Source organism: Podarcis filfolensis (genome assembly GCF_964270895.1).
Source record: "Podarcis filfolensis genome assembly, chromosome: 16".
In the NCBI taxonomy this organism is placed as follows: Eukaryota; Metazoa; Chordata; class Lepidosauria; order Squamata; family Lacertidae; genus Podarcis; species Podarcis filfolensis.
In genome coordinates this window covers 8,903,626-8,921,689 of record NC_139620.1, presented here as the reverse complement: position 1 = coordinate 8,921,689, position 18,064 = coordinate 8,903,626, and the positions used below count along the sequence as shown (strand labels likewise).

At 50.7% G+C, this 18,064-nt stretch overlaps 1 protein-coding gene across 6 annotated transcripts in view; it reads left to right on the top strand.

Moving 5' to 3' along the window:
* Nucleotides 1-18,064, top strand: part of SHC1 (SHC adaptor protein 1) — a 45,133-nt gene that overhangs the window by 24,578 nt on the left and 2,491 nt on the right. For all 6 annotated transcript variants that reach the window (XM_083591221.1, XM_083591219.1, XM_083591222.1 and 3 more), the window contains 10 exons: nucleotides 1,118-1,188; nucleotides 4,341-4,404; nucleotides 7,076-7,195; nucleotides 8,638-8,691; nucleotides 9,604-9,655; nucleotides 10,376-10,502; nucleotides 11,720-11,891; nucleotides 14,265-14,325; nucleotides 15,313-15,453; nucleotides 17,583-17,833. In XM_083591221.1, the coding sequence (XP_083447347.1) occupies nucleotides 1,118-1,188; nucleotides 4,341-4,404; nucleotides 7,076-7,195; nucleotides 8,638-8,691; nucleotides 9,604-9,655; nucleotides 10,376-10,502; nucleotides 11,720-11,891; nucleotides 14,265-14,325; nucleotides 15,313-15,453; nucleotides 17,583-17,833 (1,113 nt within the window). The remainder of the gene's footprint in view (nucleotides 1-1,117; nucleotides 1,189-4,340; nucleotides 4,405-7,075; nucleotides 7,196-8,637; nucleotides 8,692-9,603; nucleotides 9,656-10,375; nucleotides 10,503-11,719; nucleotides 11,892-14,264; nucleotides 14,326-15,312; nucleotides 15,454-17,582; nucleotides 17,834-18,064) is intronic.

The following is an 18,064-nucleotide window of genomic DNA, read 5'->3' as shown; positions in this document are numbered from 1 at the left end:
TTTGTTTCTCTGGGTGCAGAAACTAGCTCACTGCACAGAGGTACAATTCACATCTGTTCCTCCACCCACTTCAGAGATGAGTCGGGTTGGTGAGGAGTCACGGGTCTCTCCCCGTCCCACTGCGACAAGCTCCCATCCCGCCTGGTCTCCCAGAACCAGAAGAGGCATGAAAAGGGCAGAGCGGTGGCACAGTTTCTGATTGCTTGGGGAAATCCCTGAAGAGAAGGGGGCTTAGGCAGCTGGGGGGAGACAGGGACTTTCAGTCTGGGCAATTAATAATAATAATAAGTTTTATTTATACCCCGCCCTCCCCAGCCAAGCCGGGCTCAGGGCAGCTAACACCAGGTATAAAAACCAGTTGATTGAAGTACAACTTAAAAACAAGATTAAAATACAACATTAAAATGCAGCCTCTTTTCAGTAGAAACTCAAATCAAAAACTTTTTGGGGATGAAAACGTCAAATCTTCACCAAGGCCAACTATCCAGACTGGTCCTGTGTGGGCTAGAAAAAAGCCAGGGAAGTCCCCAAATAGGAGGAGAAAAGATTCATGGGGGGAAGACCGACCAGGGATAAGCTGCTGTGCTCACTAGGCCTGACTGTCAGCCAGTAAAGACTGTGGTTTTACTAATAGAGTGAGCTCCAATTTCGGTGTGATTTACTGCTGGCTCGCTGTACGATAGGAGGTGGCCTGGAACTGGGCCTTCTCTGTGGCAGCCCCCTAAGTTCTAGAATTCCCTCCCTGTAGAGGAGCGAGTCTCTGGCATTTCCACTATACAGCCTTTGACCCCTGAGATGGTTGTTTCCGGGGCCCATCGCCCTATTCCTGCAGCTGCATTTGGCTTTAAATTGTCGTCGCCCTCCCTGGGACCTGCTGGCGGAGGACAGAAAATAAATTCAGTGATGGTGGTGATGACTAATAAGGATAACACTGCAGCTTGGAAGTCTTCCAGGGGCCCTACCTGTCCTCTTGTTCCCTTAGGGAAAAAAGGGGAGGTGAGCAGGGTGGAGGTGGAATAATTGATTCATAATATCTGGGTGATGGGGATGAGGGTGAATGGGAACAGAGGGGACTTTGCGACCTAACAGGCTCTCCCATTCTTCCTTCTCCCATCAGTACATGGGCTGTGTGGAAGTTCTCCAATCCATGCGCGCTCTCGACTTCAACACGAGGACTCAAGTCACAAGGTGAGCTGCGCAGTCGTCCGGAGACCAGGGGGGGGGGCAGGGGAGGTCGGACGGGATAGTTATGTTGTGCCGCCGCACAGGCTTCAGTCAATCACTCAGGGTCACCGACTGGTTGGACGCAGAGGAACGGTGGGAGGAACCAGCTAGGGAACCCCCAAGGGAAGAAGGCTCAGAGCCCTGGGATTGGTGGTGGGGCGACGATGCAAGTGGTCAGAGGGAGAAGACCAGAAAGAGGAGGTGTCGGAAGAGGAAAAGGTCACAGGGTTTAGTGAGCTGGGAGAGTCGGGGGCAGAGAGGAGTCCAGAATCGGAGGCAGGAAAGTGGGATGAGGGAGGCCAAGAGGCGGAGATAAGTCAGGCTGGTGAAGAGTCACAGGTGTCTCTCCCACCCGCTGTGACAAGCTCCCTTCCCCACTTGTCTCCCAGAACCAGAAGAGGCATGAAAAGAGCGGAGCAGAGGTTGGCTGCACGCAGGCGCTCAGTCTCCGATTGCTTGGGGGGAAAGCCCTGGGGAGGAGGGGGCTTAGGCAGCTGTGAGAAGGCGGGAACCTTCAGTCTCTGCAACTGCTTCATGGGGGCAAGATGAGTTGCTGTTCTCATTAAGTCCGACACTCCTATTCAGACTCTGTTTTTTGCTAATAAAGAGTTAACTCCAACTCACTTGGGTGATTGACTGCTGCCTCGCTCCTGTCACTCACTAACTCCTAAAGCAGAAAGCTGTAAGCTTTGAGAGGGTGTGTCCCATTGTGTCTCTGCGTGAGTTGCCACTCTGGGCTTACTTCCTTTCCATGTCTGCCTCTGTGTGTGTGTGTGTGTGTGTGCGTGCGTGTGCCGAATTCTGCTGTACCTCTGCACCGTGCTGGGTATGGCTGCATAGGGAGCATTGAGACGATCAAGACACATGTCTCTGCATGAGGCTTATCTCGTGTGTCTCTACATGAGTTGTTGCTTTGTGTTTGCCTCCTTCCAATCTGCATTTTCTCGGTGGAGGTCATTTAGCTTGACGGTGTGATCCGATAGTCTTTCCTGCCCTCAGAGGAGGCTGCCTCTTGTATCTCTGGATGAGTTCCTGCCCCGGGTTTCCTCCTGCCAACCGGCACCTGTTGGGGAGCTGATTTTGTGGCGCCTCTGCATTGGCTGTGTATTGGCTCAACCAGTCACTCCCAGTGCAGAAACACTGTGGAATTACACACTGTCTGGGGAGGCTGCCTGTTGTGCCTCTGGATGAGACACTGTCCTTCCAACCAGGCTTTGCTGGGGGCCAAATAATTCTGTGATGCCTTTTCATCGGCTCAACCTGTTGTCCCAGTGCAGAAATGCTGTAGAGTCACCCACCATTAAAGGAGGCTACTTGTTGTGTCTCTGGACGAGATGCTGCCAAGTCATTCCGTGGTGCATCTGCATCAGATGCAAACTGGGCCCTTGGTGCAGCAATATAAGCTGTGTCTCCCCCACCCCTGTTAATTAAATCCCAAGAACCAAGCCTGTAATGCCTGAGATTCAATAATAATAATATTAATAATAATTTTATTATTTGTACTCCGCCCACCTGATCGGCTTGCCCCAGCCACTCTGGCCTTGGGAAGCCAAAACTGACTGCAGAGGCCAGCAGAGAGGCAGGCTGCTCCAGCTCATACCCTTAGCAGCAGCAGCAGGAAATAGTTAAAGCTGAGTTGGAGGGGGAGCAGAGAGGCGTGTGTGTGTGTGTGTGTGTGTGTGTGTGTGTGTGTGTGTGTTTGCACTGTAAGCAGTCCATTACCGGGCAGACGCAGGGTCTGGAAAAAGGTGACCGGAGGGAGCAGCCAGCAGGAGATGGAAAGGCTTCAGCAGCCAGGCCTCAAGCCTGCCATCAGCGGCGGGCGTTGTTTTTTTTTTTAATAAATAAAAAACATTAATCCGCTAAAGACAGGAAGCGTTTATACAGCATCATCAAATATTAACAGCTCTCGCTCGATTTCTTCCCCCACGTCCTCTTCCATCCTTGCTCTGCTACCAAGGAGCTGGGAGACACACAAACACACACACCAAACAAACAAACAAAACACACTGTGTGTGTTTGTGTGTGCACGGGCTGCCTGCAGGGGCCACATGTGGCTCTTTAGCCAGCCCTCGGGACCACACACCCCTCGCCAGGCCACGCCCCCCCAATCCGCCTTGCTTTGCATCCTCTTTGGGTTTTCTTTCCTGCCCTGAAGGCGTCCTTCAGCTCTCGCTTGCGTGGAAGGGTGACCGACGGATGTTTGATGTGCGTGTGTGTTTAGAAACCTCTCGACTCTAGGGTGGCTGGCAACGTAGCCTGCTGGGCAAAGGAAGCAGAGCAGCGACAGGGCAGCGTCTCGTCCAGAGGTGCCCTCACTTGAAGGTGAAGGGACCCCTGACCATTAGGTCCAGTCGTGGCCGACTCTGGGGTTGCGGCGCTCATGTCGCTTTATTGGCCGAGGGAGCCGGCATACAGCTTCCGGGTCATGTGTCCAGCATGACTAAGCCGCTTCTGGCGAACCAGAGCAGCGCACGGAAACGCCGTTTACCTTCCCGCCGGAGTGGTACCTATTTATCTACTTGCACTTTGTGCTTTCGAACTGCTAGGTTGGCAGGAGCAGGGACCGAGCAACGGGAGCTCACCCCGTCACGGGGATTCGAACCGCCGACCTTCTGATCAGCAAGCCCTAGGCTCTGTGGTTTAACCCACAGTGCCACCCGTGTCCCATGTGCCCTCACTTAACGGCGGGCAATTCCACAGTGCTTCTGCACCGGGAGCGGTCGGTTGAGCCCATGCGCACCTGACATAACAATACGACAAAGGTAGAGAGTCCTAAGAACCTGGGAAGACCCCTTGTGGGTGAAGCCAGCAGCCTGTCTGGTCCATCACCCTCTTATTTATTTAATTTATATACCGCCCTTCCTCAAAAGAAGTCAGGGTGGTTGGCCCACGCTGGGAAAACAGGCTGCTTGACATGATGGCAGGTCTTTGTCCTGTCCCGGCAGGGCAGTTCAATGAAAGAAAACGGGCGAGTGTTCAGGTGAGCTCTTCTGCCACTTTTTGCCAGTACATACTTGAGATTCCTGCATTGCAGTTGAGCCTCCAGGTCCCTTCCAGCTCCACAATTCTAAGATTCTGTACACCCATCCCTCATTTCTCTCCTCTTCCTTCAGGGAGGCTATTGGCCTAGTCTGCGAAGCTGTGCCTGGTGCCAAGGGAGCCATTCGCAGGAGAAAGGTGAGGTGGACAGAGAATACTTCATTGTTTTTCTCTTTGGCTATCTGTGGTCAAAATTCGCCTCATACATCTCAAGAGCTGCGACGCCACTTTGAAACTATCATGGCTTTCCCCCCAAATACAGTGGTACCTCGGTTTATGAACTTAAACCGTTCCGGAAGTCCATTCTTAAACCGAAACCATTCTTAAACCAAGGCGCGCTTTCCCTGAAGAGGTCTCCGGCCGCCGGTGCCCTTCTACCATTCGGCTTCCGTTCTTAGACCGAGGTAAAGTTCACAAACCAGGACGATACTTCCGGTTTTGCGGAGTTCATAAAGCAAATCGTTCGTAAGCAGGACTGTTCTTAAACCGAGGTACCACTGTATTCTGGGAGCTGCAGCTCATTGCGGGTGCTGAGAATTGTTAGAAAGCTTCCCTCTTCCTCTCCCAGAGCTACAATTCCCAGAGGTCCCTAGGAAACAGGATTGATTGTTAAACCACTCTGGGAATTGGCAGGTAAGGGAAAATAAAAGAAAAAGGAAAGTTCCCAGGTGAGAGCTGGGACGGTGCACCACTTTCTGTGTGAGACAAGGGTTGAGAGCTACTTTTGAGAGAGAACGCTTCTCTTTCTCTGCTTTTTTATTTTTATTTGGATTAGTTTCCTTTATCTTAACCGTATCACGAAAAAGCTTTAATAAAATCTTGCCAGACTGTATGTTGCCTTGTGTGCAGCTACAAATTGGATTCCTCACGCAAGACAGCCTTCCGCGGTAATCCAGTGGTAATCCACTCTCCTTTCAGTGCACTGCATGGATATAGTATACTGCAGCAGAGAGAGAATGAGTTACAACTGCTCCAGTCTATTAGGGTATGATTCTGGGACCACCCTACAATATTTCACATATTCAAGGGTGTAACTTGTAAAAATGTCTGTTTTTTTAACCTATCACTATTTTTCTGAAATGGGGGGCGAAATTCCCACTGGGAATTGTTATCTCTGGGAGGGCAACAAGAGTGGGCTGGGTCTCCTAACGATCCAAGGCACCCTTAAAAATGTCAGATACCTTTGGGGAAGCCGTGGCTGTTTATATTGGCATTGCAGTGGTTTAAATTTGTAGTTTGAACAAGGCCTAGTGGTGTCTTCAAAGATCCCCAAGCAAGCAAGGCAGAACCAACCACAGAGGGCAGAATAACTCTTAAGGGCTTGTTTGGATAAAAGGAGCTGGTGTGAGGATGCATTCAGCACACCCCAGCTGGAACAGCAACACTCCCAGAGTGTGAGACGCGTGAGAGCCGCGCGTGCTTTTCAGGAAAGCTTGCAGATGTGTCTGTGCGTGATTTGATTTGAGGTCTCCAGCCTCGGCCCCGCCTTTCCCCCTCAGGCTGGGAAATGGGGACCGAGTTGCTGCAATAAAGGCCCGGCGCAGGCGAGGCTGATCAATAGATAACCATAACAGCCCGTCTAATGGACGCGGAGGAAAGTGGAGGGGCATGCACAGGGTGGGGAGGTGAGGGGGCTGTTTGGTCATCAGCCCATCTCCCTTTTGTTCCTTCTGCCTTCCCAGGCTCGCTCTTGCCTCTTTCCGCTGTGCACCCTTCTCCCTGATCTCTTAGGAACATATAAGGAGCTGATTGATTGATTGATTGCCAAGACTTCCAGCTCAGTTATGTCTGCGCTGGCTGGCAGCAGCTCTCCAGGGGTTCTCTGCCCAGCCCTGTCACCTGCCTTCCTGCCTTCCTTAACAGCCAATCCCAGGGGTCCTTGGCTCTGGCTCCGCCTACTGTGGGCCTCCCACCCCCCAGTCCCAATGGTTACCAGTCACCCTTCCCGAATAGGCTTGGGTCTTAGGAACACAGGGAGCTGCCTGATACACAGAAATAAAGATCCTAGTCCTCACGGTTTTGAACAAGCAGCTGCTTTTAAATAGAACCTGCCCTATTCTGAGCCGTACCATTGGTCCACCTACCTTAGTATTGTCCGCACTGGCCGGCAGCAGATCTCTAGGATTTCAGATTTCAGTCCAGGGCTGGATGGAGACCTTTAGAGGCCCTAAGCACTTAAAAGGTTTTGGTGCCCCCGTAGATCTAATTCAAAACAGAAACAATAATAAACCGTAAAATAATTTTTTGATTTTTCGAAATGAAACGAAACCTACGGCAAGATGGAAAACGTTTGTTTTTGTTTACTTCCGCTTGATTTATATTTGAAAAATCTTCTCCTGCTTTTTCTAATTGCAAAGCCTTTGATCAGATCCTTACGTAACACATCTGCTTCTGTACTTAGTAGAGACGAGGCATCCAGCCTGCTTTGTTGCACAGTAGTTCTGTTGGGATTTTTCATATGCTTCAACTGAGAAAATGGAACACGCAGCCGAGCAATTTGTGACTGTTAATGTTAGAAATCTGGCAGTGGAAAATTTCTGTGGTGCTCCCCCCTTTCTCTTGATGCCCTAAGCACATGCTTATTTTGCTGATTGGTTAACCCAGACCTGTTTCAGGCCCCACAGCTCAGTGGCCTGTAGAAGTCCCCGGGTTCAATCCCTGGCAATCCTGGGGTGCTTTGCGGAGAAGGGCCATCGCTCCGTGATGGAGCATGTGGTTTGCACACAGAACGTCCCAGGTTCAATCCCGGTCTTCTCCAGCCGGTGCTGCTGCTAACGTCCTTGGGGTGCGTCTCTCTCCCTCTCGGCAGCCCTGCGGCCGCTCGCTGAACTCCATCCTCGGCAAGAGCAACCTGAAGTTTGCCGGCATGCCAATCACGCTCACCATCTCCACCAGCAGCCTCAACCTCATGGCGTCTGACTGTAAACAGGTGAGGAGATATCTTCCCTCCCAACCTCCTCCTCCTCTGGGACACACTGTTTAGGGTGGATACTTGACGGACGGGTGTTGAGGATCGTGGGCTTAGACAGCCTTCCTCCTTGCTTGTTATGACCCTCCAGATGTTGCTGGTCTACAGTTCCCTTTGTCCCTTGACCATTGGCCATGCTAGTCCAGCAACATCTCTGTATCCCTGCTTCACATGCATTTAATGCGTGATCCCTGATTGGCTGGGACATGCATCTAAGGCACGGCTGAGGAACCTGCCAGGCATTGCTGGGCTCCAACTCTCATTGTTCCTGACCACTGGCTGGGGCTGATGGGAGTTGGAGTCCAGCAACATCTGGAGGGTCAGACGTTCCCTATCCCCGAACTGGACCACTGTTTGCCTTCTCTAAGCTAATTCTCTGATCACATTCCTGTCTTCTTCCAATGTGGAGAAGGGGAACTTGCATCCCTTCCACCTACTGCTAGGCCACAATGGCCATCAACCATTGGCCATGCCAACCGCGTCAGGGGTGCTTCCCAGACACAGAATGCACACAGCAGAGAGTTAACTCTGCCCGGACGCTGAGGTCCAGTGCTGTGGGCCTTCTGGCGGTTCCCTCGCTGTGAGAAGCAAAGCTACAGGGAACCAGGCAGAGGGCCTTCTCGGTAGTGGCGCCTGCCCTCTGGAACGCCCTCCCACCAGATGTCAAAGAGATAAACAACTACCTGACATTTAGAAGACATCTGAAGGCAGTTCTGTTCAGGGGAGTTTTTAATGTGTGACATTTTGATGTATTTTTAATCTTTGTTGGAAGCCGCCCAGAGTGGCTGGGGAAACCCAGCCAGATGGGTGGCGTACAAATAAAAAATTATTATTATTATTATTATTATTATTATTATTATTATTATTATTATTAACTCTTTATTGTCTAAGATAACACTTACAGTTGCTTCTACGGCTCTTGATACCTGCACACACCCATCTAGCATCTAGGCAGCTATTCCCGGGTCATCGCTCTAGGGGGCGTTGGCAGCAACTGGGGACGACTCCCCCTCCACCAGTTTATATACCTTCCCCTAATGGACTGTGCGCACTTAGCCAGAGATTGCACCCGTGTGGATGCTGTTTCTGCTCTTCCTGATTCAGCTCTCTCCTGGTTCTGGGCGACAGTGCTGCAGGGGAGGGTGGAGAAGCACCCTCTGATGCTTGACTCCTGGCTGGTACAGGCCCCCACAGACCACTGTCCCCCTTCCCCTGATGCCCACTTGCCAGTGTCCTGCCAGTCCCTGCCAGGGCATCAGGTTGGAGAAGTCTAATCCAGGAGAGCTTGACTTTACTGTAAGAATTTCAGGAGGGTGGGAAGGGGCGGGGAGGAAGCTCGCTTTGTGTTTTTTTGCTGTGCTTTGCGTCTCATTTTTCCTTCTTCCTTCCCTTCCATTGTTTAGATCATCGCCAACCATCATATGCAATCAATTTCTTTTGCATCCGGAGGGGATCCGGTGAGTGTCGAGAGGGTTTTGTGGATGGGTTGTTTTCAACACAGGGCTAAGGATTTCTCCGTCCCTGGCAGAATGTTCTCCCCGTTCCCTGGTTTGCCCCCTAACCTTGTTCTGGGGTTTCTGGAGACGGTGTGGGATGCGCATGGGGAAAAACCTCCTGCATTAATGCTAACCCTTGCACAAAAAATTAGTTGAGTACCATCCTCTCTGCATGTGAGCCACACGTAGACTATCCCTGTGGCTAGCAGAACCTGTATAAAGTATGCAGATTAACGCCATTCGCATAACTTATGCAGGTTGCAGAAATCCAGTGATTCATGCTGTGGAAATTTTAGGGTCTTCAAGCACAGACTCCATGCAGCCCTGACTATATTCATTCCACTGCACCCCAGTTGCTAGATCCTTTGACTAGCCCAGGCATAGGCAAACACCGGCCCTCCAGATGTTTGGGACTACAATTCCCATCATCCCTGACCACTGGTCCTGTTAGCTAGGGATGGTGGGAATTGTAGTCCCAAATATCTGGAGGGCCGGAGTTTGCCTATGCCTGGACTAGCCATTCTCCCCTCCAGCAGGATTCAGATAACTTATTACCCTCCTTCATGTCAGGGAAACTGAGAGCTGGTGTGGTGTAGCATTGAAGTCTGGGGAGAGCCAAGTTCAAATTCCCACTTGTTCCCAAAGCAAACTTTGTGACTTTTGGCCACACACACAATCCTACCTTGCAGGGTTGTTAGGATAAACCAGGTTGGAACAATTTACACGATCTTGAGCTTCTGGAGGGAGAAAGGTGGGAGATAGATAGATATAGCAAATAAAGCAGCGTCAGTGAAGGGTAGTGGTGGGGTGCTTTCTCTTCTTCCCTCTCTCCCCTTTTTAATCTGGCATTTATCAAGTCTCCCATCTTCCCAGGACACGGCCGAGTACGTTGCCTACGTTGCCAAAGACCCTGTCAACCACAGAGGTAAGACATTCTGCACCAATCAGAAACTACCTGGGGCCGGGTCAGCTTCCTGAGGCCAGGTCAGCTGGGTTTAACAGATTTGCATCCTGCTTTTCCAGCAACCGTGTTCAGCTCACTCACAATAACGCCAGCAGCATTTTAAAAAAACGAGCAAGCACTTTAATCAGAATAATCAAGGTTTTTTGGGTGGGGGCCAAATTGGGAGGCCTGGCGGGCTTGATCTAAGCCTGTGGGCCAAATGTTCCCCACCTCCGGTGTAAATGGTCCTGAGCTGGATGAACCCAACGGGTCAGGCTTGGTAGAAGGCAGCTTCTAGTGCTGCTACAAGAAGCTGGAGAAATGATCAGTGATGGTGCTCGACAACATTTTATGAGCTACATGTCTTGTTTGTTGATATTCTGTTAGCATGCGCTGTTTGCTTTGTTTATCGTTTTGGATATGAATAGATAAATAGATGGGGGGTAGAGAGAGAAAAAGATTCTAATTAGTATTAGATTCCATTAAATTTATAGATATAGGTATAATGTGTGTGTGCAAAACGTATTTACGTCGGTTTGTAACTGTTTTTCCCCCATCCCAATCTTTTTATCGCGCTTTCAGTTTGCTTGGGTTTATTTCATTGTGGGGGGGGGGGGTTTGCACTGCTTCTACTCTTGAGCACCCTAAACGGCATCCGATACAACCTGTTACCTTACTCTGTTTCTCCCTGCCCCCCAACAGCCTGCCACATCCTGGAGTGCCCCGAGGGGCTGGCGCAGGACGTGATCAGCACCATTGGGCAGGCGTTTGAGCTGCGCTTCAAACAGTACCTCAAGAACCCTCCCAAGCTCGTCACCCCTCATGACAGGTAAGGCCAAGCTGGTTTTATCGAGCAACACCTGGAGGGCCCCACCCACCCCTTTCCCAAACCAGTCATGCCCCAACCAGTCAGGGATCACATATTAAATGCATGTACAGTGTTGGATAATATAGCGATTACAGAGGAAAATCACACACCGTCTGAAATTCAGACAAGGAACAGAATCTCCAGCTCCCTGTTTATATGCTGTGGCATCTGTTTGTTTTTTATAGCAGTCTCCCTCCACTTTTCAAATATTTTTTATTGAACAACTGTAGGCAAGAACAACAATGAAAGAAAAAATATCTTTATTTTAAAGAAAGGTTAGTTGTCACAATTGTCAATAAAAAAAAAAGGATGTAGCTATGTGATTTACTGAATCGATAAGAAAACATAACCAAGAAGAGAAGGACATGCGTTCTGTGATTACAAAGGGTTCCATGCTTTAAATCAAAATCATGGCCATTTTTTAAATTTTCAATTCTATGTAACCTTGGACTGTACTAAATCTGGACGCTTGCTTAGACCTGTGGGTACCTAGCCCTTCTGAGCTGCTGTTTGTATATAAAATAAAATTATACCTAGTGGCAAAGAAGCCATTAGGTCCTTGGACACTCAAGCGAGATTTCCGCCCCAGTTTTTCCCAAGAAAAATATCAGGCGAGATTTTTCAAGAAGGACAATTTGCGCTCCCTTCTTTCCTGTGGCTGTCTTGTATCTTGTTAGCTGCCTATTAAAAAAAAAAAAAACTTGTTTGCAGAGTAGTAATAGCAGGGACACGGGTGGTGCTGTGGGTTAAAGCACAGAGCCTAGGACTCGCTGATCAGAAGGTCGGCGGTCCCTGCTCCTGCCAACCTAGCAGTTCGAAAGCACGTCAAAGTGCAAGTAGATAAATAGGTACCACTCCGGCTGGAAGGTAAATGGCATTTCCGTGCGCTGCTCTGGTTCGCCAGAAGTGGCTTAGTCATGCTGGCCACATGACCCAGAAGCTGTACGCCGGCTCCCTCGGCCAATAAAGTGAGATGAGCGCCGCAAGCCCAGAGTCAGCCACAACTGGGCCTAATGGTCAGGGGTCCCTTTACCTTTAATAGCAGGAGAGGGCTATAGCCTCTGTGCCCTGTTGTGTGCCTTCCCTAAGGCATCCGATTGGATCTGTGGGGATGCTGAGCATGATGGCCTATTCCAGTAGGGCTTCCCTTGCATTCAACGCCTGCCCTCTTTCCTCAGGATGGCTGGATTTGATGGCTCCGCTTGGGACGAAGAGGAGGAACCGCTGCCAGACCACCAGTACTACAATGACTTTCCGGGGAAGGAGCCCCCCCTGGGAGGCGTGGTAGATATGCGCTTGAGAGAAGGAGCTGCGGCGGCCCTGATGCCCAACCACTTAGGAGCCACCCTGGTTAGTGCGCTGGCATTCCTCTGCCAACTTACTCACCTGCATGCAGTTCCTACTTGCCATAGGCGACCAGGCTGGTTCTTAAATAGGTACAGTGTGGAGGAAGTGGACAGGGAGCCAGTTTTCTCTCTCGATCTCATGACACTAGAAGCCAGCAGGATTATCTGGGGCAGCTGAAGGTTGGGATTCCCACATTGCGAGGGGGTTGAACAAAATGACCCTTTGTGTAGCGTTCCCAAAGCAAGGAAGGACTGGACTCTGATTAATATAATACACACGAGACTTGACCAGCAAGACTCTGGGAGGAGTGCGAATAATAATAATAATACGTCCACCCCTTGGCCCAGGTCGTTTTATTCACAAAAGAACTTTTTACACAGTGTTCGTAAGAACCAATCAGATTTCCTCTGAGCATTTCAAAAAAACCTCATGTGGGGACAAAGTTAAAGTTAAAATTACAAAGAGCTAATTTAAGCATGCATACATTCTGGGGTAAATAAAACAGGATTAAAAGGAGGAATGCATTTAGCAAACCCGGAGGTCATAAACAAGTGGTAAACAGGAGAGGAAGGATGGCAAAGAAAGATTAGGCATATTTATCACCTCCGTGTGAAACTATTTCCTGACCCTAAGATTAAAAAAAACCAAGGAAAGGTATGTCAAAGCTAACTATCATCTTTATGACCCAGGATGCCGGATGAAGCAGCTGGCCTGTGTATTTAGAATGCTTATACGTGCCTGTCAGGCGTAAAGAAAGCAAGCAGAGGCTTGTTGGATTCGATCAGAAACTATTGTCAGTGAATCAAACCCAGTCAATGCAGTGCTTTCATTGCTGACACAGTGGCTTCCTCTGTATTTCAGAATTCCTCATAGCAATCCCACCTGACCCCCACACTCTGGATATTTGCACCCCTACACCTTTGGGTCCCTTCCAGTGCTACAGTTCTGTGACAATACCGTATTTTATGCTCTATAGGACGCACTTTTTCCCCTCCAAAAATGAAGGGGAAATGTGTGTGCATCCTATGGAGCGAATGTAGGCTTTCGCTGAAGCCTGAAGAGCGAGAGGGGTCGGTGCGCACCGACCCATCTCACTCTCCAGGCTTCAGGCAGCTATCCGCAAGCCTTCGGAGCCCGGCGGGAGTTCCTGCCGGGCTCAGAAGGCTTGCGGATAGCAGCCTGTTCTGGGGGCTGGGGTCGGGGGAAGCTCGGGCTTCCCCTGTCCCAGCCCCACGGCTAAAAACAAAGCCGCGCGCAGCTTCTCCCGGCCGGAGAGGTTGCGCGTGGCTAAAGAGAAAGCCAAGACAGCTGTCTTGGCTTCTTTGGTCTTTGGGGCTGGGGAGGGGAAATAAATTTTTTCCCCTTTATTTCCCCCCCCCCCTAAAAACTAGGTGCGCCCTATGGTCTGGTGCGCCCTATGGGGCGAAAAATACAGTACTTCTTCCCACAGTGCATAGTTAAGCCCTGGAACTCACTGCCACAGGAAGCAGCGACGGCCAGCACCTTGGTTGGTTCTAAAAGAGAATTAATGGGAAAGGCTGTCAATGGCCACAACGGCTATGCTCTACCATCCCGTTGGAGGCCGTGATTTGCCTCTAAGCATCGGTTGCTGGGAATTGTGGGTGGAGAGGGTTGCTGTGGGGCTCAGCGCCTGCTTGTGGCTTCCCATTGAGGCATCTGGTTGAATAATGTGAGAGCAGGGCGCTGTAACAGATGGACCTGATCAGCCAGGGCTATTCTTGTATTCTGAAGCCCAGAGCAGCACTCTGCTCCATCCTAACTGCAGAGTCATCTGATGCTTTGGGGACTACAACTCCCATCACTGCACCATTGGCCAGGCTGGTCAAGGCTGATGGGAGTTGGAGTCCATAAACAAGTGAAGGAACATTGGGTTCCCCATCCCTGATCTACAGGTATAATAAGAATGTTATTATTTATACCCCGCTCATCTGGCTGGGTTTCCCCAGCCACTCTGGGCAGCTTACAGCACATTAAAAAATTGTAAAACGTTTGACATTACAGTGGTACCTTGATCCGTTCCAGGAGTCCGCTCGACTCCCGAAACTGTTCGAAAACCAAGGCCCGGCTTCTGATTGGCTGCAGGAGCTTCCTGCACTAAAGCAGAAACAATGTCAGACGTTCGTTTCCAAAAAATATTTGCAAACCAGAAAACGTACTTTCGGGTTTGCGGCGTTCGGGAGCCGATTTGTTCAGGAGCCAAGCCAAGGTTTGACTATAATGTCAAGTGCAGCTTTAAGGATTTGAGCTCCTGTTTCTTAAGTACAGAAGCAGGAAGCTGGCTCCCGGAGGGCCCCTCTCCCCCTGCTGAATCCAGTCTATGCTTTGATGCCTCACTCACTGCCTTTCTTCCTTCAGCCTGTCTCCCAGATGTCCGCCGGGGACTACGAATCCAAGAAACCGCACCTCCCAGCACAAGGTGAGATTCCAGGCCACTTCTTTGCCTTGAGCGGGAAAAGGGAACCCTTGGCAGCCAGTGATGCTGTAAGGCTTTGGCTCAGTGCTACGGCATGCAGAAGGTCCCCGGTTCAGTCCCCAGCACCTCCAGGAAGGGCTGGGGATGTTCCCTGACCGAAACTCCAGGGAGCCACTGCCAGCCCTGAGCTAGGTAGACCAATGGACTGGCTCAGAATAAGGAAGCTTCCTATTTAAAATTGCCTTTAGGTAAAGGGTAAAGGGACCCCTGACCATTAGGTCCAGTCGTGACCGACTCTGGGGTTGCGGCACTCATCTCACTTTACTGGCCGAGGGAGCCGGCGTACAGCTTCCGGGTCATGTGGCCAGCATGACTAAGCCGCTTCTGGCGAACCAGAGCAGCACACGGAAACGCCGTTGACCTTCCCGCCAGAGTGGTACCTATTTATCTACTTGCACTTTGACGTGCTTTCGAACTGCTAGGTGGGCAGGAGCAGGGACCGAGCAACGGGAGCTCACCCAGTTGCGGGGATTCGAACCGCCGACCTTCTGATCGGCAAGTCCTAGGCTCTGTGGTTTAACCCACAGCGCCACCCACCAGTTCATGCTTTAATTTCAGGAGAAGGGCCATAATTCAGTGGTAGAGCAGCTGCTTTGAGTACAGAAGGTCCCGGGTTCCATTATTGGCAACTCCTGATAGGGCTGGGGAAAAGACCCTTGTCTGAAACCCTGAAAAGACTCTGCTAGCCCGTATAGATGGACTGGAGGGTGTGAATTAGTTTAAGGCTGCTTCCAGTGTTCCTGCATTCCCATTCCCCTCCAAAAGTGGTAGACCCAGGCTTTTCCTGTTAGGCTGCCTCTGGGCATGGAGGCTCCTCTTAGCTACCTTTGACCTCCTGAGTTCCCCATCCTGTTTGCTGCCATGTGGGGCTTCTATTTGTTACAGTCTTCCTGCGGGTTTCCTAACACTCTGTTCTGTCCCCTCTCGCAGGAAGGGAGAGGGGCCCACCCGGCCGCACGGATCTCTTTGACGACCCCTCCTACGTTAATGTGCAAAACCTGGAGAAGGCGCGGCAGGGGGCTCCAGGGGCCACTGCCAACGGCAGCGCCCAGCGAGATCTCTTTGACATGAGTGAGTGTCAAAGGCATGTTCGTGTATGTGTATGTGCAAGAGACTCGTGGGCACAGGGCCAGCACCCTTGCAATTAAGCACTTGCCTGGTAGCCACAGGCGGGTAAAAAGGCTGGTGGAAGCACCTAGTGTGAAAATGTTGTGGGGATGCCTTTTGAAAGGGGCAAGACGAACAGCCAGTGTGGTGTAGTGGTTAAGAGCGGTAGTCTCGTAATCTGGTGAACCGGGTTCGCTTCCCCGCTCCTCCACATGCAGCTGCTGGGTGACCTTGGGCCAGTCACACTTCTTTGCTGTCTCTCAGCCTCACTCACCTCACAGAGTGTTTGTTGTGGGGGAGGAAGGGGAAAAGGAGATTGTTAGCCGCTTTGAGACTCCTTAGGGTAGTGATAAAGCGGGATATCAAATCCAAACTCTTCTTCCTCCTCCTCCTCCTCCTCTTTGTCCCTCCTCTTCCAACAGGCTAGTACAATTATGATTAGTAACCTGCAAGCTAGCTTTGGCTTGTGAAATGGGCACTTGTCACCAAAGTCCCAAAGTGATTGCATCCTAAGTAAAAAGAGGGGGAAAAACAATAATAAGAGCTCATCATGTCTTTGCCTGGTGCCAGATATTGGTCCTGGCAGGCTTCCCTGGGGAGAGTTGTCATATCATGTGTTTGTACCCCATTCTTCAGCCAAAAAGACTCCCAGGGGGCCACCGTACGGTCAATTAAAAGAAGACCGCAAGCCTGCAGGCAGGTGCTATCTTAAAAATGAAAAAGACACACAAGGAAAAGGGGGGAGGGAGGGAAACTGAACTCGTCACTAATTCATAGAATCCTAGAGTTGAAAGGAACCACAAGGATCATCTAGTCCAACCCCCTGCAATTTTGCCAATGTGGGGTTCAAACCCACGACTGGAGTCTCGCGCTCTACCAACTGAGCTATCAAATATTTAGTATTACAGTCAATGAGCAGCATTAAGAAACCGGGATAAGAAGTGCATTGAGCACATCATCTGAACTGTGTTATGAGGGAAGGGGAAAAAGGGTGGAATAAAATTAAGCGAATGAAAATAACACAAAATAAGGTAAGACGGGCCCCAGCATGATCACCAGAGTGCCTGAGGTCACACGACACATGAGGGAGAAGCGACAGGGAGGGAAGAGGGGGAAATCAAACTCAGGCATGTTCTTCACCCATTGGGTGGCTGGTGCAGGAGCTGGGCCTCCAGCAGAACTGAGGAAATGAGCCTTCTGCTCCTGATCTCTCCTGCTGAGGCAGCCTGATGGAATGGCTGCCCTCAAGCAATAGCAGAGGGGAGAGGAGGCCGGGCGGAGAGCCTTCCATGAAGTGTGGCTTGAGGTAGGGAGGCTGCTAGTAATGTTTGGTGACCTTATTTAAAAGGCTTATTTACAAGTGTGTTTCGGGCTGGAGGATATTTGTTCGATTGGTTTATCTACCCCCCTTTGTCACAAGATCTCAATAATCAGGTGTAAATAATCTAGTAGTGTTAATTTAACTGCCCTCCCATCTCAAGATACACACCTTTTCCTGCAGAACTGCATATCCCATTCAAAAGAGATGATTAAGAAATAGTGTTGACATGTTTCTGACTTGAAACCATTCCATTTAAACTATTGTGGTATTTGTAAACTTTTGAATTGGGAGTAGCGGGAGAGTTCCTAATGCTCAAAATTAGGCTTCACCAATGTGGTGCGTTGGGCTCCAGCTCCCACCATTAATCCCTAATAATAATAATAAAAAATAAATGAATAAAACGATGAGGGAGCTTCCTGCCCCACTCTCATTTTCCCTCTGTGGGCTTCTGCTAGCGTCTTGTAGTCCCCAACCAATGACAGTGGTACCTCGGGTTACAGACGCTTCAGGTTACAGACTCCACTAACCCAGAAATAGTACCTTGGCTTAAGGACTTTGCTTCAGGATGAGAACAGAAATCGTGCAGCGGCAGCAGGAGGCCCCATTAGCTAAAGTGGTACCTCGGGTTAAGAACAGTTTCAGGTTAGGAGCGGACCTCCGGAACGAATTAAATTCTTAACCCGAGGTACCACTGTATATCTCGCTGGCACTGAAAGGAGTTGTCAAGCTCCTAGTCCTCACTTGGCTGTCGTGCACTTGCCTCTCTCCCCAGAGCCATTTGAGGATGCCTTGCGGGGGCCACCGCCCGCGTCGCCAGCCCAGCTGGTGGCCTCCATGGAGGAGCACCTCCGACGGGAGCCCTGGTACCACGGCCGGATGAGTCGCAAAGATGCCGAGAAGCTGCTGCAGGCGAACGGAGACTTCTTGGTGCGCGAGAGCACCACCACGCCAGGGCAGTATGTGCTGACCGGGCTGCAGGGGGGGCAGCCCAAGCACCTGCTCCTCGTGGACCCCGAAGGAGTGGTGAGGCTTCCTTCTTCTGCTTCAGGGTGTGGGGCGAGAGGGGCCAAGTGCAACCTACAAAACAGCCCCTCCTGTCACAAATCCCCGCTTTGCTGGCTGCCCCCTGTTGAGACTAGTAGAGTGGTAGGTTGGGAGACCCAACACTAGGCGGAGCCAGAGCCAACAAGAGGTGGAGCCAGAGGCAGAAGGACAGGAGGCAGGGAGACCCAAAGGTAGGCGGAGCCAGAGCCC